The sequence below is a fragment of the Tinamus guttatus genome, unplaced genomic scaffold, assembly GCF_059628265.1.
Source record: "Tinamus guttatus ecotype Peru unplaced genomic scaffold, ASM5962826v1 Tinamus_guttatus_pri_ptg000104l, whole genome shotgun sequence".
In the NCBI taxonomy this organism is placed as follows: Eukaryota; Metazoa; Chordata; class Aves; order Tinamiformes; family Tinamidae; genus Tinamus; species Tinamus guttatus.
In genome coordinates, this window is record NW_028288638.1 from 3,509,449 (window position 1) to 3,536,359 (window position 26,911).

The 26,911-nt window shown below is 37.4% G+C and overlaps 1 protein-coding gene across 1 annotated transcript in view; it reads right to left on the reverse strand.

Moving 5' to 3' along the window:
• Positions 1 to 26,911, reverse strand: part of SUGCT (succinyl-CoA:glutarate-CoA transferase) — a 286,888-nt gene that overhangs the window by 25,684 nt on the left and 234,293 nt on the right. The window contains exon 15 of the mRNA XM_088520850.1: positions 24,610 to 24,673. Within this exon, the coding sequence (XP_088376976.1) occupies positions 24,610 to 24,673 (64 nt within the window). The remainder of the gene's footprint in view (positions 1 to 24,609; positions 24,674 to 26,911) is intronic.

The following is a 26,911-nucleotide window of genomic DNA, read 5'->3' on the forward strand; positions in this document are numbered from 1 at the left end:
ATTGATTACACTTACATTACAAATTCTCAGAGGGAGAGTCTATCTTCTTACCCTATTTTATTTATGCTTAGGGCACAAACAAACGATGGCTAGAAGAACTACCTCACTACCACAATTAATTAATTCTTTGCACAATACAGCCTTCTAAGCTAATTTCCTCACTGATTTCATGTCAATAAATACTATTTTCTAATTAGAAATGTTTCATATTTCTGTATATGAAAATAGAGAAGACTACTGATTACATGGCACAAACTATCTGACACGTTACAATAAGCCTGCACAGTGCACCAACAATAGATTTTAAACACAGTTGTCTTTTCTGGTTCTCTTAGAAACTGATAACAGACTAAAGGTATAAATTCATTGAACGCTCAGACATCTGAGGGCATGAAAGATGTATTATCTGTCTTGTATTCTAACTAAAAGAAAGTATTTCTCCAGGAGCATGAAGCTACATTTCTCTTAAGGTCCTTTCGGTTGATCAAAAGCCTATCTTCCCCTGATCAGGCAACCAATACGTATGCGAGGAGCTGTGTTGTTGTTAAGAAACAATAAGAGTGAGCTTTAGTAAATCTAATCTCTGTGTATGAACTATGTGTATAACTTAAATAATAATATACATTGCATATGCAACCACGATTAACTGTATGCCAAGTCACAATTGTGACTATCAGGGAAAAATAATATCTCTCAGCTGTGGTGCTGGCTGTGGTTTTAGTTTGTTTTGCTTTTCCATTAGGAATCTGGTATTTGTGGCTGACATTTTTATTGCATTAATGGCAGGAAACAATATGAAAAGAATGCAGACAGAAGTGGAAAGCATTAACAGAAACATTTAGAACTAGTGCAGGGACATTCTAATTACAATGGTGAGTAACAGACATGTAGCTGAAAAGGCCAGGTTCAGTAAAGGCTCAAGGAACCAGCTTCACACTAAGTTTGAGCTTCGAGACTAAAAAGCTTAATACTTGCAAAATCTCGCACAATGTTTATTCTTCATAGCTTTAATCTAGCTAGTGGATCACTTTTCTTTAGGTCTGCAACTACGAACTTACTAAAGTACAATAGCATGAGACAGAGAGCAGAAAAAAGGCATAATTTAAGTTGTATCATCATGCAGCTTAATTGAAAGTATGATTATTAAAAATACTTAGGGTCTAAATCTTCAATTTAAGGTGCTATTCGTTGCCCTTTTTACCTTTGGAAGCACCATTTGAGTATCTGGCATTTATAGCTAAAGGCTGAGGCATGATGAAAATTTGGGGTCAATGTGTCATGCTCAATTTGTTATTATAGTTAGAAGCACAGTATATTCTGTACTAATTGCATTTACTCATTGCCATGCTTGCTTTCATTAAAAAGCAACAACAAAAACAACATTACTGTTCAAAGATGCAACAGATCATCCTGTTTTCTGTGGAATAGAATTCAGAAAAAAAATAAAGGAGAGTTGTCACAGAATTTATATACAATGGTAGGTATATCTAACCTCATCTTATTAAATGAAGACTAGATCTAACCACCACCAAAGTTAACAGAAGACTTCCTCTTACACTTCAGCATGCATTGGATTAAAGCATTTCTTTTTGGTGAGTCACTATTTGCTACAGCTGTCATTTTATCAGTGCTGCAGACCTTATTTGTGAGTTTCCCTTCATGCTTTTTTTTTTATTCTGAGTTTTAAAAATTGTCTTGGCGGCTAGGAAGGCTGGTGCTCTCAGAGACTAAGGTTTTTAAAACTTGTCTTTTGGAGACAAGTGAATGTGAAAAGTAATGACCTAAATTTAACAATCTTCACTGCAACAGCACAGCTGTGACACCATATAGTAACTACAGTTGGGTCCTACAAACTTGTGCAAGCGTGAGTAACTTTACACATTTCTAGTTCCATTGGGTTCAACGGGACTTTTTGCTTCAGCAGTTACTGATGTGCATGGGTGTTTGCAGGATCAAAGCCCCAATACGAAGCAAAAAGAAAACATCTCCCTGGAGGTAGCTACCAAACAGAAATTCATGAGGGGTAAGGAACAAAGGGAGATTTCAAGATGAGGCACTGCACAGAAACTAGATGAGTCATGGAAAAGATGCTGAAGTGACTCATTAATACCAGTGGCTCAGCAAGTGAAGGACGCCCAAGTATGAAACTCATGACAGTGCTTTTGCAGTCCTATCAAGCTATTTGCTTTTGTAAACTTATCATAGGAATATTTTTCTCCCTTTTTGAAAATTTATTATGCAATTAGTTGTCACTTTAATAAACTGTATGCATGTCTGTGATAACGGTTGCTCAAAATACCAAGGACTTTACAGTTTTTGTTTTAAAAAAGAAAAACACTAGGAACTTCAAGTCCTGCCAAGTTTTCCTCCTTGCCAAGTCCTATTAGCATAAATGAACGGTTTATTTTAAGAAATGCCTGATAAATTACTCTACACAATCAGTAATGAGGGTACTGTCAGCAAAGGAGAATCATTTCCAAAATTTACTTGGCACAAATGACTGGTTGACTAGCTCACAATCATGTTATATGGCCTGAGGCCCTGTTTTATTCCATAAATCTGCCTGACCTCTTCAGGGTGAAAGTAAGAAAATGATTCTATAGAAAATGTATCCGGGTAAACCGGATACATTTTGAACAAATGAACAAAATCAAACTTTATCGGTGGAAATATTCCCATAATTTTATCTTTTTTCAGCAGACTGGAATTGTATCCTAAACTACTGTCATAGGTAGTATATTAAAATTAAACATCTTTTTCCAATTATGAATTATGAAAAACAAAACAAAAACAGAAGGCTGAGAAGGATACAATCTCTTAAGAAAGAATGAGAGGCCATGGGCCTCCATCCCACTTGGGTTAGTTCCTTAACATTAGTGTGCTATCTAACAAATCAATTCTCTTCCCTTTTTAGAGTACAGTTTCAAAAGTAAAGAGGAATCCGTTGGCAAGGATTATTGTGCCAATTAGCAACTAAAGCCAATAATCATTCATCATCTCTTCTAAGCATTCCCTGGTAAAACTCCCTAAATACTTTATTCATCAGTGCAATGGAATTCATTACATTTAAGGAGGGAAGGGGAGAACCTTTCAAAGAGACAATTTAAGATTAAAAAAGGGCTAAGGAAATCATTTATCCTCTCCTGTCCTACCACTGCAAATTATTTCCTATTGTCATTTTTTTTATTCTATTGTTAATGCTTTGTCCAGCCTACTTTTACAAGTCCCAAATGGTAGTGTTCCAATGCTCCCATGAAGACTGCTTTAGTGGCTAAGAAGTTTTTATTAAGGTTTTCAGAACATTTCTAGTAGGGTCGTGTTATTGTATGCTAGAAAATCCTATCAGAACCTTTTATGTCTCCTAGTAAGCTACAAAAGCTTCTAACAATTTATGCTGTGTGTGCTTTGGGTTTAACATGTCCAGTTCTTCCTGTCTAACCATACACTAAATATATAGTTAAACATTCACATCCAGATACAACGCCTAACATGATACAAGAGCGCAGGCAAACTGTATAAAATGCAGATGAAGAGAAAAGGTCCCACAAGCCTTGTGAAGTTTCATAGCTAAAGGATATGCACCAACGAAATCCCAAGAGATGTGCTGTGAATCCCACTCTGCTTGTCAATGCGCAGCTGTGGGGCAAAGTCAGGGCAAAGTCGCACTACAGCAAAGAGAGGAGCCCGGAGAACTGCACAGATTGTTGGGCAGACTGAATTATGGAGCTGAACTGACACACTGACTGATGGATCCCGAATGTGAACTCTCCATCCTGCATCTGAACGGATCCCAGGGTGTAGTTATACCTGAGGCAGGAGCTGAAGCTGAGGCCAAGCACAGTGGGCAAGCAGTCGTGCCCCTTCAGGGCTTTGGTGCAACTGAAAGGTTCAATTTTGAGATGACTGTGAGTGATGAAACTACTTTCCAGCAAGGTTTGCAAGGATGGTTTCATTTTTTCTGCAACAGGGATTTGAATCGCTGTGAACTTGTTAGCCCCCCAAATTGTATGCAAGTTAAAATGCAGTCGGACATTTCAGAAAAGCTTATCTTTGCAGAAATGTAACTGTGTGAAACAGCAAGAAAAGCCCTATTCATAGACTCTAAAATCTCTCAAGCTTTCTCGCTTTTCCATATTAATTTGGTTCCAGGCAGCTGCCTAATGAAATTCTTGTTTCTCCAGAGTAGGGTTCTGAATATGAAACTTTGCTTAGCCCATGTGAAACACATACCACGTTTTTTTCTGCCAGAAAGAGCACTGAGGACCAACAAAGCAAACCTGCTAGATCAGACACCTTCCTGGAAGAAGGCTGCTCTTGGGACTAGGATTTGATATCAGAAGGGGATTTTTTTTTTCCTGATGTTGCAAAGGGTACAGTGTGAAAGTAGAAACAAATTTGAAGGGCCTCTAGGGATAAGCTTTTATTTTGAGTATTTTTTTATGAGACTTGTTTAAACAGCTTATGGATTCAGAATACAGAAATCAGGAGAAGATGGGAACTTCGCCTTCATATAATTGTTCTGTTTGCCTACAAGAGCTATATGATCACAGGTTCTGGCTGAAAAGAACCTTCAGAGGAGCTTTGCAGAACACATTTGCTCTAACTCAATGAATGAGGGATTAGGAATGCTAGCTAATACTTTTTTGCCATGGTTATACATATATATTTATTTAATTTATTCTTTCTTCAAGCAGACTATTACATCTTTGGAAAGAAAAGAACTTTTGAACTTCTTTTAGAGACAAGACTAGACTATTTTAATTCCCATGGTGTGACATGCATTTTGGTTTTGTGTGGCAGTATCTTCAGGTTTTGCTCTGCTACTAATCTGACCTTTTAGTTTTTGCTGTTGTTGGGAGTGGCTGCTGGATAGTTGGGCCAGTGCTGGCCACTGCACAGTGATAGAAGATAATTTGTTCTTTTCCTTCTGATTTTCATTGATTCATTGCACTATGTACTGTTTCCCTTCTGCATTACAGATTGATTCTCAGGGGATGTAGAATCTTGGTTTTATAGTCCATCGTTTACTGTCTCAGGCTAATAATTCAAAAGAGGAGGAGTATAAGTAGGGGGAAAGATGCTGCAATACGTTAGTTAAACACTGCATTGTTTTTCTGTTCTTGTTAACGAACTCTTCATTGGAAACTTTTTTTTTTTCCCCCTCTGTTACTCTGTGATTATTCAGACTAATGTCTTGCACTCAAACTTCTACTTTGTTTGACTTCCATTGCCAGGTAGAGTTGTCAGTTTTCAGACTGTTAAGAGTCTGGTAGTCCAGATCCTTGCAACACACACTTTTAGTGACACCTTAACTCCTGTCATAGTCTTTGCTTCAGTGTCCTCTGGCAACTCCTTTACAGAAACTGTAGTAGTAAGCTAGTTTGACCACCAGAACAAGTTTAATTCTCTTTTCTGCTTCTCATTTTTACCAGGGCTAACACTTCAAGAAACTCCTCAGCCTTCTGCTATCAGTCAGAGGCCTGAGCGCCTCACACTGCTCTTTCTGAGCTTACACTTGGAGCACATTCATGCCCAGTTAACTCTTCCTAGCTCGTTTCAGGCAGACCTTTATCAGCAGGTGTGAAGTGTATTTCAGGCTCACTGTATCAGTCACTTTCTAAACCTGCTAAGGTTGCTGCGCAGATTTTAGACAAAATCCTGCTTTGCACATACAGCTCATCCCTCATCTGGTATTAAGGAGTAAATTCTCATGGCACTCACTCCTTCAAACTGCCACAAATGGTACGTAAGCTGATCTACTGCCTGTAGGCTATGATGAGGGACTTCTGCACTTTTTGCAGTATATTGATAATCCCTAACTTCTGCTCCATGAAGCAGGAATTAGGGAAGCTTCATCTTTCACTCTGGAAGGCATTTCCTCTTCAGTGCATCTGCCACAGGTTGTGTCTCTTTTTCTGGGAAGTACACCTTATTTTCTTACCACATTATGAAAGATTAGAGTAGAAACAAGCTTAAATACAAGTCCATGGTGTTTAGTCCAGGTCCTTTCTACTGGATTGTGATCAAAAAAGACTGCTGATAGCAAAACTATCTAGTGCTGAAAGGCAAACAAATGAAGCTGCATTTCAAAAAACTCAGCTCTGTATTTCCTCTTTCTTTCCCGTCTCTGTCAGGAAGCTGTAAGCAAATGTTCTGCGCTGCTGGCTTTGTGTTAGTATTTCTCATAAGCTCCTTCAACACAACTTAGCAACACAATACAGCGTTAGCTGCCCTACAATGTCGTAAGAGCAGTCACTGCCTTCTGGTTTTCATGACTCTTTTCAAGATCCCTAACCATGCTCAGGCTGCATCACTGTCACAGTTTCAAGGACTATTCAGGGATATTCTGAGATATTCAAGGACTCTTGCAAGCATAGGTATATACCACATCTAGAAAAAGTTTGCTAGTCCCCAAACGATTGCATTCTTTTCATTTTGAGTACTTTCCTAATTGCTCTCACTTTTCTGAGGTCCTTCTGCCAGCTTCCCCAGACGTCAACAGAATAGTTTTCCTGAAGATCTACATGACTATGTTCATTTTCATATTCTACTTCTGACACCATGACGTTGAATCTCTCTTGTCAGATCATTTGCTTTTAAATAGCCATGTCCCAGCTTCAAGCTACACATCTGGGAATCTTTCCCACTTTGAACTTATACTGGAACACCTTAGCTGTTGGACTGAGGCAAAAAGCATTTCTGCTCAATGTTCATCTTCCAAAGGTGTAGTCACTGTTGTCATATCACTAATTTACCACAACATGTTAAGATTCAGTCTTAACATCACAAAGAGTGATGTTAAACAGATGATAGATTAGACAGTACGTTCTCCTTTGGTGGTGATAAGGAACGGCTTCCTAACAATGTTGTATTTAGTGGTTTGGCTAAATGAAGACCCTCAATGTATCCAAATTCTCCTCCCCTCTAACTGGGCTTCTGAGTCATTCTCTGAAAGTATCAATGAATATAGTGACATCATTTCATCATATGTTTGTCAGCTTTTTATCATGGCTCTGTCTTGATGAGCAGAACTCTGGATTTCAGTAATCTCAGAGACTGCTTTGGGGTGGGGGATATGTCAGTCAATTTCCATTTGACTTCTGTGTGCTTACCTCCTTGAAATATATTCATATACCCTCTGAAAATGCTTGAGAAAGACCACATTGACAACACAGTCTCATACTGAGGAAATGCTAATGCTGTAAATGTAACATCACTTGACTTTCAGGATGCTAGTGTTCACACTGCATTTGCTGGTTGACTTCAAGTATCTGCATGTGCCAATCCTGTGCAGGTCATGAACACTTAATTCTACTGCTGCAAGCTGATGCTTCCACATAGCAGTTCGGCAAGATTAAGCTGCTGCTGGCTTCACCATCCAACCTGAATCAGCTGATCAGGACCTCATAGTATTGTTCCACAAATGAACAGAATGGCTGGCAGCCCTCTTGGGAGTGGGATGAAGTTTGCTGGACCTGCCAAAGGCAGACAGCACATATCTCTCTTGTAGTCTTGATGTTCTCCATCTCTATTACTGCTTTTTATATTTCCTGAGATAGCTGATACAAACTGGATAGAAAGTGCTTCTACGCTTCCTGCTTTTTACATGTTTTCCCAGGAGTTAGACAGTTTTCTTTCTGTCTTCCAATTTGCTTCTCAGTACATACCCTCCATCATGACGCCTGCATTCCTGGTCACTCTTCCTCTCTCCAATTTCCTTTAGTTTGACCCTGTGAACTTGATCTGTGCTAATAGCACTGTTTTGATCCTTTTCCTAGGCTGCCCTTGCCATTTGGAGAAATTTCTCTCAACTTAGATGTGTTTCTTTCAACAGCTTCTCCTGTATGCTGGAATCATTTGTCCCACATACATTCCTGTCTCTCATTAAACTATCTTTTCTATCTCCAACAGTACATGTGGATGCCAGAGCATGCAACTGTAAGGCAAGCATCTATTCCTTCTTCTGGTTCTTGAGTTCAGATAAAAATATAGTCACATTCTTTCTAGGGTCACAGTGCATCAACTACTTTTATCTGCCATTACAGTGATTTAAGCAATATTAGTGCCAAAAAGTTCTCATTCACTTCCTGTCTTTTTCACCCAAGGAGATGGTAAAAATGTTTTCTCAGAGTTTTCTCATCTCTCCCTAGTCAATGCTTTATTTAGTATATGTTGCTACTGCTATGCTCAGGTAGGGACTTCTTTGGCTGAAAAATTGTTTTTCCCTAGTGAACTTAGTGAACCTGGCTGCTCAGTGCCTCATGGCCTCCTGTTTTCTGTTTCTAGAGGTGTTGCTTTATTTGTTTTTATAGGTTTTATTCTTGCTGATTTTTACATTACTGTTGTTTACCACACAGGGTAATAATGTGATAGTATCTCATAATTGGAGAAGTCAATGATACTTTATTGAGAGATCTTTCACATGCATTTAACATCCCAGCCACAATCACACAAACTGTCTCTGTTTTCCCCCAGTCTCTTTTTCCCTTTGAGATGAGTGCTCTTCTCTGCCAGCTCCATTCCTCACTCACCAAGGATGCACTCAAGAAGAACACAAAGCCAGAATCTAAGGAATGTCTTGGGTCCATATATGCAATACTGGTGATATAACAAAAGAATGCATTGCACTGTTTGCCTCTCCACAACAACCACTGTCTTTATTTCACATAGGCTACCTGTTCCTTCTTGAGAATGCAAATATTCGTATCACCTACTTCAAATCATTTGCTGAGAAAATGTTATAATACTCATACAAAGTACTGAAAGCTGAGCATAAGACAAACTGCAGAAAAATATCTCCTCAACAATGAGACACAATTTGTGCCATTCAGGACCCTTGAACATGGCAGCCAGAACCAAGGGGTGAAGCCAATGCACAATGTTACTGACTGGTGACAAGCAGAATAAAAGCAGGGGGAAAGAAATCCCGAAAAGATCACTCCTATTTTTCAACTATTTATGTATGAGCCATTCTGTACGCCCTGTAATTTCTATGACCTCCAACCCTCCCTAGGATTATGAATACCTATTGTTGACTTAATTGGCAGAATAACAAGAAACATCTGCCAAACAAACCCCGTTTCTTAACCTCTGCTGGTCTTGGACACATTATGACTGTAGGGGAAAGAATAATGGGTTTTGTTTCTATGAACCAGCATGGACCGGATGCTTTCATAGTTCAGGGGGCCATTTCCACAGTTCATTAGAGAATCAACATAAAACAAGGATTTCACAAAGGCCTTCCTGTTGTCAGGTGCCCATCTGAAATAGTCCCTAGCACTAATGCTAGCAGAGGAGGACAGCATTACAGTGACTAAAGAAAAATCTCTCCCTTGCTAGTAAATCATTCTAGAGGGAGCCTAGTGGACACACAGGTGGACAAAAGATGTAAGGATGATGTAAATGATGATGTTCTATAATTACAGTGCATAATAAAGGAAGTGACTCTCCCTAGGGGGCTGTATGGATTATATCCCTTCATGTTAAATTAACTGATTCCATCAAACCCAAAATGGCAGCATATGTGGCATTGTGTGCATTTCATCATATTGTCCATTGGGATATAACACATGGAGAAATGTGCCCATACTTTAACGTGTCTGGGGCACATTAAAGTAGCTATAGAAAAATATGCCTGAAAAATCTGGGTGGGCATGAGAGCAAAAAGTCCTAATGTGCAAGTACTAGGAATCAAAATATTAAAAAACTGTGTTAAAGACTTCTGCTTGTTTACCCAGCCAAAGTAAATTTCAGCCATTGTACAGAAAACATAAACAAGCACAATACACAACATTTGTGGCTTAAATCCATCCTTTAGGCCTATGAAGGAGGAGTATATTGGAAAGAATAATTATGTGTATGCATTTTAACATTTTTTTGGAAAATTGAAGCAATAGCACTGGAAAATAAAATTCATGTCATATCCCGAATGTCATTGTATGGTCAGTGGCCACATAAAAGTGTTAAGTGCTCTGGTAAATGTATACTGTCTTAATAATTTGGCTTTTTCCCATTACATAGTTCTCTTATAGTTACATAGATGTGAATCCATTCAAACATCTTTTCTTTTACTAGAGACTAAATGTTACCAGTGGGAAAACATCACTGGTAAGTGAACTGTATACCCATTATATCTTAAAGTTCAGGAGAAATTTGTTTTTTCTGCCAACTTCCCTCTATCTCAGTTGCAATATTTAAGACAGACAGGAAATTTGAAACTGGTGGAAGAAGCCAACATGTAATCTAAAGTCATAAGTCTTTCAAAGACTGAGTTTTACATCTGTGTATAGAAATAACACCCCAATTACATATAACTGCATTCCTGCATGGATTAGTGTCTTTGGTCCATAGGTAAGATAGTTAAGTAGCTAAAAACAACAAGGAAGTGGAAATCAGCTATTGTCTTGTTGCGATGAGCAAAGCATATACAGGGTAATGTCCTTCCTCCTCCAAGTGGTGGTTCAGATGCCATGGTCCCTGGTACCTGGATTTATTTTCTTATCATGCATTTCATAGTGATAACATTACTTAAATACAAAAGTAGATTTACAACTACTAAGTACTACTCAGGCAGAGAAATTAAGCATTGAAAGGCTTGAAAATTTCTTAAATTACGATTAAGTTCTTTCTATGGGGCCTCTAAAACTGGATCTTTTTAATGCGTCTTTATAATTATCAGACAACGTACTCCAAAATACATTATGAACTGGAATGCATACATTCTGTCTCGGATAACAGGTTCCATATTATACCATGCACTTAAGTTGATTATTGATCCCTATTCCTCAATATAGTTAATTTACAAATTTTATGATATGGCAAAGCTCCTGAAAATAGAACCTAACCTTCCAAGAAGAATCCAACGAGTGGAGTACTTTTTCCGAGGTTTTCACACTTCATAGAAAAATGTTTAATTCATTTATCTTGAATTTTTAAAATTATTCACCACTTTCTAAGACACTTATCTTCAATAATGCAATCTCCACGAACCATCAGAGCATACAAATTCCTTTAAGATTTAGTACTCAATATTTGAAATCTTTCTTCCAAATATATAAACTAGGATTTTTCTGTCTTTAATGCCATGACTAGTTAAAATTATATACATATGTTATAAATTATTGAAATTAATTATACAAAATAAAATTGTACTATGATATCACGACTCAGCTTTCCTCTGAATTACAGTAACCGTAGAAAAAAGTAAATATTTTAAAAATAAAATATTCAGATTTCTGAAAGGCACAGCTGTCAACCTAATTCTTGATTATGAATTATATGCCCTGATAGTACCCAATTCTTCTCTCACTGCAGGTGAAAACCATTTGCCTCCATGGGTACCAATATGGTTGTATTCTATAACAGTATATAGATATAATACATAATTATGTTATATGGGAATAATATTGGAACTGGTGTCTAATATAGTATTAGTTTCCAAGAGTGAAATAAGACTTCTTAATTTCCAAATGCACTCAGTGTCGCATTTTTATTCACTTTTGGGTATACCTGAGGAAGAGAACAGCATTCTCTGAAAACATCTAAAAAATAGAATTACATGTCATGCCCCACAACATAGTAACTGACTGCAAATTCCTCCTGTTACAAGAACAAACCAGAGGACATCTGAGAGAAAAATCTTGAAAGTAAATGCAAGGAAACGGTAACCAAATACCTCATTCATGGTGGGTGGTATTACTTTTAATGATAAGCCATCTAGCAAAGAGAAGCTGAATTAACATTCAGCTCATGAATTAACATTCATATCAAAGTAATAAGCAAAACATTTTTTCCTTCCTTAAGAAAAACTGGAAGGAAGGTTCCAAAGTATCTCCACACTGTGCCAGCATTTGGGGAGACTTAAAATAGGTCAGACTAATAGCTCTTAGAAGGTGAATGGCTTCATATGAAGACACCAAGGATTTTCTATTAAATTTTCATGCGCTTATGCCTCTGAGCTATTACTCCAATTTCTCTTTCTGTTTCCCTTCAACAACTTTCTCTACAGGGTCATTATTACAAAAGTACTTGAAAAATGATGATGAAGGCTGGGTCAGAATGGTATTTCCCATTGCTCTGCAGCTCCAACAAAGTTGTGCTTCACCCACCAATTCTTACCACATTTTTTTAGAGCTGGTAAAAGCTAGAACAGGGCACATTAATCTCTGAGGAGAAAAAGAACACTTCAAGATCTGATATTTTCTCTCAGGGGAAAAAAAAAAAGAGTTGTAAAAGGGCAGGCTACTAAATTTTGCTTTTGAGCAAAAATATCTATAAATGATAAATTGGATTTATGAGGACATTGATTTGTGAGTATAATCAAAGTCAGGAACTAAAATTCTCTTTCAGGAATTGCAATGCTAATCCTTACCTAGTTATCTAGGAAGGTAGCAAAGGTAAATACACCACCATCATGAAAATGTATGCCCCATCTTTAGGCTCTCTATTCCCCTAAGCAAGAATAAACATAAAAACTGGAATGTTTGCCAAAAGAGCCTCCTTTGTCAATCTGACTGATCCCTAAAGTGTTTCCTTCTGGGAGGTGAAGGCCGGATTTTAAAATGCAGACACACTCAAATGAAATGCAGAACTGTACAGTCTTCATTTATCCACATAAACACCTGGCTTGCACATACAAAATAGTAAGTGGTGCAATCACATGATCAAGCACACAACTCACTGCTTCATTAGAGAAATATCTGATAGAACTGCATGGAAAGTGATTGCCTTTGCAAAGAAGTTGTTTGTTTTTCTTAAATATTCTAAATGCTTCCAGAAAAAAAAAACTTATAGTCCAAGGGATAAACCACAGATGAAACCAAAAGAGTTTCAAATCATTATGTTCTCCTAGACTGGAATTTAACCTGACCTGTTATTTTGAAGTATTCACTGAACCTTAACCAGAATCAAAACTTAACAAGTATTTCCAGTTATGGGCTCAGAGTATTGGTTTGATGAACCAGTGACCAGGGTCAATTTACAGAAGGGAACTCTGCACCACCTCGTGCCTGCACGGCTGCATTTCATCACAATCTCTTCCTTTCGCCTCCTTCCTCAGCTCCTCCATGTTTTCTCATCCATGTGGCCCTTCAGTGTAAGTTTTGGTTCTCTTATCCTGACACTGGATCAGCTTCTATGAACCAAAGTCACTTGTTTAATGCTGTTATATTTTGCACTGGCCTAAGATGAGTGGAAAACCTTAGTAATGGCTCCTGCTCTCCCGCAGTGGAAGAGTGTGAGCTACACATCCTATTTTAATTCCTTTGCTATCAGTACAACTTCTCCTTTTTCCCTGTCATAGTGCTGATACCGCTCACAATTCCACACAGCTGTTTCTCTTTAGCATCTCAGCACCTTCTACCAGGTTCAAGGAGCAGGGAAGATGATGTAGGTTTGTGGTGGGAGCCCAAATGATGGATAGGCTCTGTCTGGGGAGAGAGGCTTTAAAGCTAACTAGTCTCTTCATATGAAACCTCATGTTTTAAACCTGCCCCCATCACATGACCTTTTCAGTATTTAAAAGGAGTATTTTCCAGGGGGACCAGTTCACTGACCAAATCAGTAACCCTAAGGGGTTCAAAGCAGGTCACAACATAGAAAACATTACACACATGCAACAAAGCTAGAGAGAAATGGCTGAATGGTATCACCAGAACTAAAGCCATCTAAATAGAAAATCACTCAACTCTAGGACAAAATTTTGCTTCAGAGATCTTTCAGAAAACAAATAATTCCCAAATGCAATTAAGCAACCTAGAGCAAGTGTTTTTTAGCAAAGATTTACTCATGTAGGAATCTAATCTCATAGGCACAAATCACTTTAGTGCACCTTAATTTTTTTGCACTAATCCTGTAATTTGCTCTGAATTGATATAAACTCGTATAAATACATATGTGTTCGTGGACTGGAAATAGCAGATGTGTGCACACAGTTGTGATTTCAGAATGCGGAAGTAAGGATTGCAAAACTGGAATGAGGTATTTGTGCATGATCAACTCTGAAATTGTTTGCTACGTATTTGTTTTTAAATCATACTGTCTCGCTTCACAGTGTGCCTGCTTTTATGTTCCTTGTTATGTTTCTAAAAACAGCTTGCAAAGAATATTAAAAATCTTGTTCTAATCTGAAAGTCTCTGCCTCATTTCATCTCTGCATACAGCACAAAACCCACAAAGCACATTCAGCATACAGAGGAATCAATATCAAGTTTTATTGGCTAGCCATAGGCACAACCTCTAAACAGTTTAATTTAAAGCAATAAACTGGCACCAAATTTTAAAATTCAGTAAGTCATCAATCCTTTTTAATAAAATGATTTATATGCTTTTTATAAGGTTAAACTGTTTTTATTTACTGCTATAATCAGTTTAGCTTCAGACAGCCAAAGAAATGGGGATTCTACATCATCTCTGGGGACACTGTTCCAAACCTTAACAGACTGTGCATGAAGAAGATTTTTTCTAATAGTCCTGCCCCAGTGCCTGATGTTTTCAAGACACCTTGGATTAGAATAGGTCACGTCTGCTCTGTCTTGGTTTAAACCTTTTGCACACAGTGATTGAAAGACAAGCAGATTTTATTAAAAAAAAAAAAAAGGTTTGCAAATTTAAACCAAATTTGGAGCATATTTTATCTATTTTTTTTTAAATAGTGAAAAAAAAACCCAGATGTACTACAGAATATTTGGGAAAAAAAAAAGGAGGGGGGGCCCATACACCCCAAAAGAACTTCAGAACAGTTAGCAGGACAATTCTTGATAGCCCAAATTTTTAATAGCCGAAAATTATGAAGGTACCGTTTGGAACATGTAAGTCTCAAATCCAAATCACTCTGCTTGCTTTGAAGCAGGGATTCATGCAAAGCAGATCTGCTGGTGTAAAGAGGTGCCCTAACACCAAACATTAGCTCTGGAGTAGGTAAAGAGGCTGCTTGGCTCAAACTCTCCCTGCATTGACCATATAATGGGATCTTGCGAGACAAGAAGCAAGACTTGCTTTCCAATTGCTCTCTTTTCTACTCATATTAGGAGAAAAAAAAATATCTGAAGAAAACTAATTTGAAACACAGGCACTCAGACAGAAGGAGAGATCTGGGAACAGTCACACCAACACACTCTTCAGGAAGAAATTGGAAAGCAAATTAGACATGAGTTTGAAATGCAGCATTACAGATAAATAAATTAATGCATTTTTTTACTGCCTATGCAGATACCTTATATCTCCAAGCTAGGCAATACTGTTTTTTTAAAAGAGATTTTGATGCAATATGAGAATCATTTATGGGAAGAACATTACCAGAAATAGCTATGGGAAGTACAAAGAAGTGCAGCAAAAATAATTACAAGTTGGTAGCAATTGAGATAAATAGATCCAACTTCAGGAGATATGGATAAAAAGTTAAATATGTAAAAATATACTAAACGTTATATACTGATAGTAGCCTCCCCTCAACTGAACTGTAAGACCAATAAATCTTATTTTGCCCCTCACTTCTACCCTATTCCTTTTTCTGAAAGCTACAGAGAAAGCACAGCATCCAAGTTTTCTCTTATTATTAGCACCTGAGCAACCCTGAATGTATCGATCCTCTACCATTACATGCAAGTTCTGTATTTCTTGGATGAAGAACTGAGAAATATCAGGAATATCAAGTCACTTGGTCCTGAAGTTATAGTCAGACAGGAGGCTTGTAAAGCAGTACAGCTGAGCCAAGTTCATTTAAAAGACTACAAAAAAAAAGATTATGAAAGAGTAAAGGAGTACCAAAGAGTACCATTCCATCATGGTATTACAGTATTTCAATGGAAGAGCAGCAAGAATTTTGTACGTCTTGGTGCTGATGAAGGTGCCCTCAACTCTGTTACCATATGCCTGGAAGAGGCACAGCAGCAAGACCACTTGTTCCTCTGGCTGGGTCAGGTAGAATTGACAGGACTGTTCACCCCAGGGACAGAAAACATTGTGGGAATCTTCAGTTCGGACTCTGGTGTTTGTGTTTCAGCAACAGCGACAACCCCAACTGTGCCAGTCACAGGTGATGGCACCTCATCACACTTCAAGTAGAAGGGAGAACCTGGCTTCTTTTCAAGAATTTTGAAGGCGACTTTCCTTTCTTTGCACAACTGAGTTATATCCTTTCCTCTCCTCTTTTCTTTAAAACCCTTGCTAAATGCTCGAATCAAGAAGCTAAGGAATTGATAGAGGCAGAGGTTATGAAGTGATTTTAAGCCTGTTAAATAAGGTAGGTGTGAGGCTGAGTTTTGACTGGATTATTACTGACTGGCTCAATGATTTTATTTCAAGATAGACTTGTCTTGGTTTAGCCTTCTCCATCTCTGCCAAAACTATACATTAGCAGGATCAGAGGTTCCTCCAAAGAGTATAGCCAATGTGCTCACTGTCATTTACAAGGAAATGTGGTAAGAGACAGTGCAGGTCTTTTCACCTTAGGGCTTGGGCCTAAAAGAGGGAAATAATGGAGATCAAGAGGGAAATGCACATTTAAAAGGATGACTTTTTTTTTTTTAGTTCAAAATGTTCATCTTTCCATCCAAAGCTAACACTATAAACAATTCAAGGAGACTATCAGCTACAGACAGAAGAAAAGTAGATTACTAAACCAAATTCAGGTAGTCTAGACCAAAGACAGCAAGAGGAAACTGGAGGAGACTGTTCCAGATCTGTTCTTTATGCCCCTGAGTCTATATGAATAGCTGTGGTGAATGCACAGTGCAGGCAGGTCCTGCTGAGAAACCTGGTCATTACGGGTATCTGGAAAGCATAGATGACTGAGAGGTTACAAAGAATGACACACAGAAAAATTCACATTGATCCCTAAAGAAGCTGGCTGATGGGAAATATTGCAGCTAGAATTGAAATTATATCAAGACAAATTATTTTATAGTTTTTAAGCTATTTTATAGTTTATAATTTTTAAAACAATTTTTTTTAATCAGCTTCAGATATGAAAATAAAAAGAAAAATATATAATTACTTTCATGTAGATGCATATAGTTGAACCACTGGGAGAGCAGTTACTCTGCTGTCTGTCCCAGGGCTCAGTATTTTCTACTACACTGAGTACATAGACCCCTAAGATTCTTCTTGTTCTACAGTTTCCTAACATCAACTTCTTTCTGTAATAATATATATCACTGCATTAATATTCTCTATACACCTGTATTTTTTCCTGTAAAGATGCAGTATATAGACTGCAGAAAAGACAGGATTACAGAGGTACTGTAGGTGTAGCTACAGAGTGCAATTTCTATCTTGTAAGTACTTTTAATGGGAGAAAATAAAAGCAATTGAAGCTAATCCATGGGAGAAAGACATGAAAAACCTGTTGAATTAAAAAGTAGGTAAATCCAGATTACATATAGGGCATGGATTTTTAAGAATGAACAGGATTAGTCATTTGAAGAAACTGGCACAGGTTTGATGAAATTTTCCATCTCTTGAGGACTTAAATTTAGAACTGTCAGCTTTCTGAATAAGACCCTCTTTAGTCAAAACATACCTGAAAGGAATAAATGGGTCAAAGTCAAACTATATGGTCTAATGGCCACTGCTGACCACAAAATTTCTCAATCTAGGCTCACATATAGCAGGGCTTGGGTCAAGAAGACATGTCGGAAATACAAATGTAGATTAATATACTCAGTATCCTAGGGATTAAGTAAAATTGTCTAAATGTTTAAAACATATTTTTACATTTAATGAAGCCAAACTTTTTAGCTGACAGTGGATTCCTTTTCTTATCCAATAATTATTAAAGATCATAAAGATATACCTACAATTTATGGGTGTTGAAGTAATTTGGCTGTTTTACAATGCACCCGAGGCATGCAGATATATCTTTACAATCACGCACCCTGAACTGTGTGAGCACCTGGCTGTGCTTGTTACAGAGCAAACAAGTACTTTCTAGGTTACTGTTACTTATATGGAAAAAAGTGAGAAATGCATTTGAAGAGAGAAATAAAATAATTCTTTTGTTTCTATATAAAACTGGGTTCTAGGACTGTCAGCAGTGGTGGGAAATCAATGAATTTATCTAGATGTTCAAGTAGTACTTCAAAAAAATTTCTTTTCATATGCAACAGCATCTTTAAATTTTCCCTCCAGAAGAATCTACAGTGTCTAGTTTAAAGCAAATCATAGCATGCTTTAGCACATAGAGAGAAAATGTAGATGTATAATCACTGACTACTATTCAGGCAAACTTCACCAAAAATTTGCTTAACTACATTACATACAGAGTAAGCATATGTCCTTACTTGTCCACTGAAATATTTTTATTTCACCTCCCAATATGTCAGCGGCAGCCCCTGGAAAGAAACTTTTGTCTGCAAGAAAAACACCTTTGATTGCCATGTACACACACAACAGAGAGAGACTAAAAAACCCTGGGGTCCAAAGAGAGGAGATCCCAACTGAGATCCCACTTAAGGCGAGTCAGAAAGAGCCAGTGTCTGACTAACGCCACGGGGCTGCTTGTTCCAGCCCGCACGGGAATGACAGCAGGACACACGTGCAGTTAATCCAGGTTTGCTGGAAAAGAGGGACCATTTCAGAGTGTTTCCTAATAACTAAGTTCACAGAACCAGCAAAGAGAAAGTTGGCTTTTCTTCTTTAAAGTTATAACTTTAAAAGTACTACCTGTGACATTAAAACCACTTTAGGAAGTATAACAAATTTTAAAATATCCATCAGAAAAATACTGTGGAAATATATAGCAGAGGAGAAATAATATGCAAAGGCTTGTAATTAATGTTTTGCTTTAAAAGGAATCTTAAAAGATACCAAATTAAGATATCTACATTTAAAAAAAAATGCACTAGCCTGTTCTACATAATTCTGAAGCTTATAACATATTTCTTGCTATTCCCACCACCTCTTTTCTGCTTTTGCAATCAGCACCAATACATTGTTTATTTATTTATTTATTTATTTTTAAGTATTTTGAGGATAGCTAAGTGAGTTGTCATACATCATTTCTGCTGAGTTCCTGTAATGGTCCTGAATTCCTCAAAATTGAAATCAGCTCTGTGAATGTAAAAGACATAAACAGTCAGCCTTGATGACTAAAAAAGGCGAATGAGGTAACGGTAATGTTGGTGAAGCTGTTTGTCTCCAATGTACCATAAATAGTGAAGTGAAATTAAAATTTTTCAATCAACATCAGCCATGCACATGCATGCACACACATGCGTGCGTGCACACACACACACACACACACACATATGAGAAAAATGCTTGATGAGAAGCAGACAGGATCAGAAGTTCAGGCAGAGGTTCTTGGAAAAAAAACAATCTGGGATTTTTTATTTTGTTGTTGTTTTTCCTGTATTGTGGGATCTCCTAGCTGCAGGAAACAATGGATTGTAGTACAGACATCCTTAATTTCCTGCATACTCCCCTAATGCAGAAGGATGCCTTTTTCTGACATGTGTCTAGTCCTCCTGAAGCTCCCCCACTTGACTCTCAGTAAATGAACAAAAACGGATGGTATGTATATTTAACAGCAGTATATGCTCCCTGTATTGAAATACACTGAGCAAACATATTGAAACCCCTCTGTTGTTTTCACCTCTAAAATTAGACTTCCCTGTAGACGGTAAAAATAAGTATAAATACATAATAAATATAAATATATTTTTATATGAAATTCCTTCCCTAAGAACTCAAAATGTTTTTCAGATACTAATCAAGATCAGAATAGCTACAAGTGATTAGGAAGGTCAGTTAAATGCTTTGTCTGAGATTAAGGAAGAAGTCTATGGCACAGTAAGGAAGTCTTACTAGATTTCTTGCCGCAAAGACTTAAAACTATTCCTCTAAGAGATTGATAGCAATTGGTCTCCATGGAACCATGACACCATTTAATGAATCATGCAACAGGAAAAGCCTATCTCTGAAAAAAAATTCTTTCCTGTTTCAGTAGTATATTTGTAATACACAGTGACAGGAGAAGATCGGAAAAAGGGACAGTTCTCTTGAGTACATTGATTAATTAACATAGATTGCCTGAATTCAGTCCAAGAAAACTATGCCAAAGAGGAATCCTGAGCTTGGATCAGTCCCCCAAACACTTTGTCTGACAGCACTGAAGGAAGTCAGGAAGGCAGGTACGACATTGCCCTTTCTGAGTAAGGAGGCACTCAGTGCACATAGATCATGGGCCAAGGGACAGAAATACTGTTTACCAACTCAGGAAACGGGGATCAGAAGAACATAAATAGGAACACGATCAAAGCTAAGAATAATCATTTTGTCTGGAATAGGTGTTTTATCTGGTTTCCACAGACATTGTTTCCTATTTGATTAGAGATGATTCCAAAGTGTAGGCTTGTGTCCAAATCTCGATTTGTTAAGCTTTAGAAGTGGTTAGAAGTGGGGTTTATTTCACAAAGGGTTCTTGCTAGTAGTAAAGCAATTAATAAAGCAAATTCTATGAGATTTGGACTGTTAAGAAAAACTGAATGCACTTTTTTTTATATTACAAACACTTTTTTGACTATAAAATACAATAGGCAACTTTTAAAAGTTAACACTGATGCTCAATAATGCAAATGTTAGGAATATTTTTGAGTTTTCTAAACCAGACATAAAATATATGATAATGGGAAAGGCTTGGGCAGGATTGCATCATAGCCATTAGCTTTTTCTATAAAATTGAAATGGGTAGATATCCATTATACTCCACATTGCAATTCAGAATGAATTACTCAGTGGTTCCTGGAAACCCACATGCTCCTGCTGTTTGGAAAAGTCCATTACTCTTTGGCAGAGGAGTTCAGGATTATTCCAGATGCAAAAGCTTCTTGAATTTTCATCCCTTCACTTAACTGTACTGCCTCTGCACCATTCAGCACCATTTGCAATCTGGCGCGCTATAAAACATTGCTCCTCTATCATTTTCTTGCCCTCAAAAGTACTTTTTGTGGTCTACATTTCTCATTTTCTTAAAAACGTGCTGTTCCTCTTCCAGATCTCCACTGAAAGGGCTAAGCACAATAGAGATGAGAGAAGAAATGCTAAGGTTAATCACAGAATCATGTCATGAGCCAAGTTGGAAGGGACCTCAGTAGTTCTCCCATCCAACCTCCTCCTGCTCAAAGCTGGGTCAGCTCTGAGCTCAAACCAGGTTGCTCAGAGCTCTATCCAGCAGTTTCTCGAGAGCTGGAACAACCTCTCTGAGCAACCTGCTTCACTGCCTGCCTGTTCTCAAGGCGAAAAAATTCCACCTTATATCCAGTCTCTTGTTTCAGTTTATGCCTATGGTCTCATTCTCCCACCATGCAACATTATGAAGAGTCTGTCTCTTTCTTCTCAGTGCCCTTCCTATCAGCCCTGGGGGGTGCAGTCAAAAGCCATACCTTCTTCAAGCTTAACAAGCCCTAGGTCCTCAGTCTCTCCTCATGGAGAGGCTCCAGTCCCCAACCACTGTGGGGGCCCTTCCTTCCCTGACCTAATGATCAGAGCCACAGCAGTCTCATGGTCCTGCAATGTGATGGATTAGTCCTGCAAAGAATGGTGAGTGCAGTCCTGTGCTGTCCTTCTGCAGCTCGAGTAGGTCAGTTCTAGAATGACATGAATAGGTTGAATGAAATATGTGGAAAAATACACTAATCAGCTCCCAGAGAAGCATGTTTTTATTAAAAGTAGTCTTATAGCCTTTCATATAGTCACATTTCAGTCAAACTGAATGAACTCCCCCTTTTGCACATATACCCTTGAGCCTAACAACTATCTTAGCAACAGCAGAGTATATATGCAAAGACAAGTTCTAGTGAATACTAGAAGCAAAAGAAAAATCAAAATACTATGTTGGTGTATCTCCTAAAAGCGATAGCTAGGTGCACACAGTTTGAAAAAAAAAAAAAAAAAGAATAGGTATATACAAAATATATATGTAAGAATGTAACCTCTTTGTACCACTGGGTACTTTAAGGTCTGCCTACCTTCAGTCATTGGCATAGTATATTTAAGGTTGGGAATTACAAAAAAAATACACACACACACACACACATATAGGCAAAGAAGAAATCATTAACTAGGTTTGGAAGGAAACAAAATCAGTAAACACACAGGGAGTATTCAAAACATATTTAAGGGAAGGGCAGGGATATGAATCAACAAGTTCAATGTTAAAAATGTGGACAACATTAAAGTCGACGAAGAAATCCCTCAGAATATCAACAGAGGCAAAATCTACAAGTAAAAATTCATATAGAGATTGGAACCCACTTCCAAAGTGGGGTTATGTCTGTAGAAAGGACTACTCCAAACCAATATAATGGTTTGGCCAACCACGATCTTCGGAGCTGAAATCTGCCAGCATGCTCACACTCAGTAAATGTATGTCGTTGCAGTCACAACTTGGCAACACAAAGTCTGACCTCTGTCAAGAGCCTCTCAAGTGTGATGTCCAATTCAATTACTAAAAGACACATTAAAATCTGGCTTATATGGATAAGAAATAACAGCCACCCAGTTTATCATGGGAACATAGTCTCCTCAGTGTCTTCACACCGACGTTTTTTACTCTGTTCAACATTCCATTCCAACATTTACATTAATGTATTTATTAAGGAACCCTGAGCCAGAAACTGAGAGTTTAATAAAGCTGTTCTGTACCTAGTATTTGAATATAGCCACACTGAAAAGAAGTTGTTACTATTTTAGAGAGCACTGAGAAGTTGTTCTGGATCTGTTGGCATTCTTCACACTTTTCCCTGTACTCTTCAGACACATCTCTGACAAGGACAACTCCAGGATACTTCCACTATCTACCACAAACAGTAGCCAAACTCTTTATGCACTCTGATTTTGGGACAGAGTAACGTAGTTATTTTCTACCAATATCAATAGGCCCATTCTGCTCACACTGAAAGAATATTCTTCACCCTGCGCTCCCTTGGCTCTCCCATCCCCATCTTTCCATGCTAGGAAAGAAAGGAATTCTCCTTTTCCTGCTCAAATGTCCAATAATCATTTCAGCCATCTGCTTCAATACAACAAGCTCTTCATAGAAGCCCATCTAAATGGCAAACCATAAGAGATTAAGATGATTTATTTCAGTTCAGTGCAGTGTCACTGGTTTGGAGTTTTAATAAAATAAAAAGTAACTAAGGATTTGGGAAGTACTGTGGCTTACCTATGTAAAAACTCACTCTCTTGCCAATACTTTCTATCGCTGCTGACAGACATTAGAACATTCCTTTCATCTCCTTCCTCTTCTTGCAGTTTAACCTATCCCCTTAAGGAGTATTTGCTTTCTCCAAGATAGATTAGACATTATATGCAACATGGAAACCTTACACACTTTTTTTCTGCCATCTGCAAGGCTTTTTTACCCACTTCTTTAAAAAGAATTAAATCACTAGCCTTGTTAGTTTCCACTTTGGATAAATAAACCAGGATTACTCTTTTTGTTACAAGCTAAAACATAAGGATTACTATTTCCAGACATGTGCGTCTAAATCAGAGAAGCATTTCTGGATCCAGTCACCCAAACTTCCAAGCCTGGTGAGACCAAATGTGGAATGCAAACTGTGATAAAGAGGCACACACATACACACACACAAAACACCCCCTCTCTTCATGCAAAAAAACATAATCTAATCTGGGATTGATTTCTTTCAAATAATTCTTTCTCTATCCCAGTGTGATTCCAGGATGTGCAAATTAAGATAAATTTTATGGGTCAAATTCTTCTTACCACTACATGTGCTCAAGTCAACCAAAATTGATGACAACTGGATGCTGTGTCAGAGGGTGGAATTTGGCACAGAAAGTCACTATGTAAGGAGAAGATGTTTTAAAAATAAAAACGACGTGGTGCTCTGAATGCAGGAGGAAATAATTCTGCATGTGGCTTGGGAGAAAGAAGAAAGAGGCAGAAAAAAGTTGACCAGATAGCTTAGAGAGAATCAGGTATGGCTCAGTGCTCAAAACAGAGCCAAATGTGAGGCTGTAAATGAGAATTTTCGTAACAGCTCTGGATAAACCTACGTCCATTTCATCACCAACTCCAAGTAAAGCTACACCAGTTCTAAGCCCTGATCTAAGTGTAAAAGAGGAGAGACTGGCTTATTACTTCTGTGTTCTTCAGAAATTCAAAACAGCTACTTAAGGCTACATCACTGCAGAAAATTTTATCTCACTAAAAAGAAAATACTGCGAAGAACCCTTCAGTTCCCTTCTCTTCCTTCTCTTTCTTCTTTTTCTATTTTTACAACAGAAATGTCCCTAGAAGAAGTCAGTGTAACTTTCAAAACAGACCTAAATCAAAAACAGATACACATATTCATGTAGATGATTTAGCAGTAATATTTCTATCAGTGGGAGTTTGCAAATATTATCAAATCCATGTTCATGTTTTGTGACAACTGACCGATGAAAAGCAGAAGCTATTCCTCTGCACATTTTAACCCATTTTTCTGCTTCTGAATGAATATGAGCACAAATGTCTTCCTGGTTAAACTTTTGTTCATTGGAGTGAAAAGTGAAGATGTGTCATGTCCTCAGCTAAGTTCCAGAACTACTCAGAATGTCATCCAGCATTTAGTTTCAAGTTCCACTAAAAGTAAATAAATATCTAACCTGGAACAGCTATCCTCCCAGCTGTTGGATGATTCATTTCCATGACAAGTCCATTATGCAGCACCTACAAAATAAAATAGGTAAGCAAAAAATATAAGCAGTTTTTACATATAAGAGGAAAACAAGAGAACTTTTTTTTTTAAATAACGTAAGTAATTTGCTTTCTTTGCAAAATGAAATTCCTGATGTTTGACATCTACTCCCTACTTAGGAATATAAATAGATGCCTTTACACGGTTAGCATATCTCTAAGCTCCCCAGTCAACAGCAAACACAATTAAACTACAAGCATGTCATGTTTTCAAACCACAGACAATTGGTACCAACATGGAGGAACAGTTAAAATCTTCATCCACTTTCATTTTTAATCTGCAATATGATTTTCAAGGTCTAGATTTAGCTTATGTTCTCTAATTTTCTTCACTGTTAATCAGCTGGTTTTGAACATGCAATGGATCACAGTATGCAGTGTTTTCCTAGTAGGTTTTATGAACATTTGGAAAGACAGTAGAATTTTGATATTATTTCTGTTCTTTTGAATGGGTTTGCCATAACTCAGCACTGGATATCTCCGTAGGATGATTATTTATCATAATTTCCTTTTTTGTCTTTTTTTTTTTTCTTATTATCCTTAACCAGAAAGCATATGTATAATGCAACATTCTAAAGTAACGCAGCAAAAGCTAATTCATGGCTATTCTTAGTGAGTTATGCTCTTCCAAATTCAGGATCCAAAGTCAATATGCATTTTTTTTTGGTTTCCTTATCTAATTATTCTGTCATCCATCTGACACTGTTATCTTTATCACATAATCTGTTTTTTTCATTTGGTTTTCTCCTCTTTTCTTTTGCTGAAGTATCATATACAGATCAAAAGCCTCCCATTAGCTAATTATTTTTATTTCCAAATTACAACACCTTGCCAATTGTAACAGGCACAGGAACAGAAGAGGGGAAAATGACTCAAAAGCCATTGCCTATCGTACCTACCTAATCATCTAGCATCATGAAGAAGGGTAGCTATCCAAACCACTAATGACAAGCATTGGTCTAATTATTCTTGAAAATTTCCTGTAATGATAAGACAATTTTCCTATGTAGTTTTTGTCCGTATTTTCTATTCTTATCATTAGAAATTCTTCTCCTAATACATAATCTAAACATCTTTCCTTTATATTAAACATCCTTCTTCTTGTCTTTTCCCTAACTGGACAGAGAAAACTGATCACTAGCATCTTTATAACATTCTTTTACATTCTGGAAGATTGTAATCACATCCTCCCTCAGTCTGTTCTTTTCTAGACTAAACAAATCTAATTCCTTTAACCATTCTTTGCAGGTCAAATTTTATGAACCTTTTATCTGTATAGAAGAGCATGCTTAAGAAAATCCCATTGCTGAACAGGTGGTGTCAAAAGGTCAGGTCAGCTTTCTCTTGGCTTTTGGGGTGAGTCTCTTTAACCGACATTTAGAAATTCAGATATTTCTGATAAAAGATGCTGATGGAGGAAGGTCTGGCACTGTACCAAATCATTTGTTCTATTTCCGTTTTAGAAGAACAAAGCCAAGTTTGGTAGACAGTCAACTGGGACATTCAGATTTTTTTTTTTCTAACTGACAGAATAGGAAAATATAATTGCTTGTCTTAACTTGTTTAGAAAATTTCCAGTTATGCTCTTTACTCAGTCTTGAAACTCTGGCTTTCTTTATCCATAACTTATTTATATGGAGCTCCCTTGTCTATTTTATTATTTAACTATTAGTTAATTACAACTCACATGCAAGAAAATACACATATCAGAACTGGAAACCAATAGGAAACTCAGGTGCTATGCACTTCTTTAGATGACAAATTAAAGGCTAAAAGTGACAAGGTTTGGTTAAAGAAAGAAAAACAGATTCTCTGAGAACTAATCAGGTTTCCACAGTATTCATGACTTTGTAGGTTTTGCGTCTCTAAATTTTATGCTGATAGTGCGGACTTATCTGCATATATCAAATCTCTTCTTTCCTTTTCTTTACAGAATGAGCCAAGAAACAACTTCAGTATCTTTAATCTAGAGGATCATCATTCAAACTTCTGTTTTCTTTTTAAAATAATTGATACAATCAAAATTCAGTTCCATCTTCATGTAAGAATGCTGTTGATTTTTCTTCTCGGATTCATTGTTTTGTCCAATGCGCTGAAATTCCTATTACTGTTATGTTTATTTTCCACAGCTAATAATTCTATACCAGTCCATCTTTTCTTTGGACAGATTCAACGCTTATAATTAACCCCCAAGCAATAAATCTGGTCACT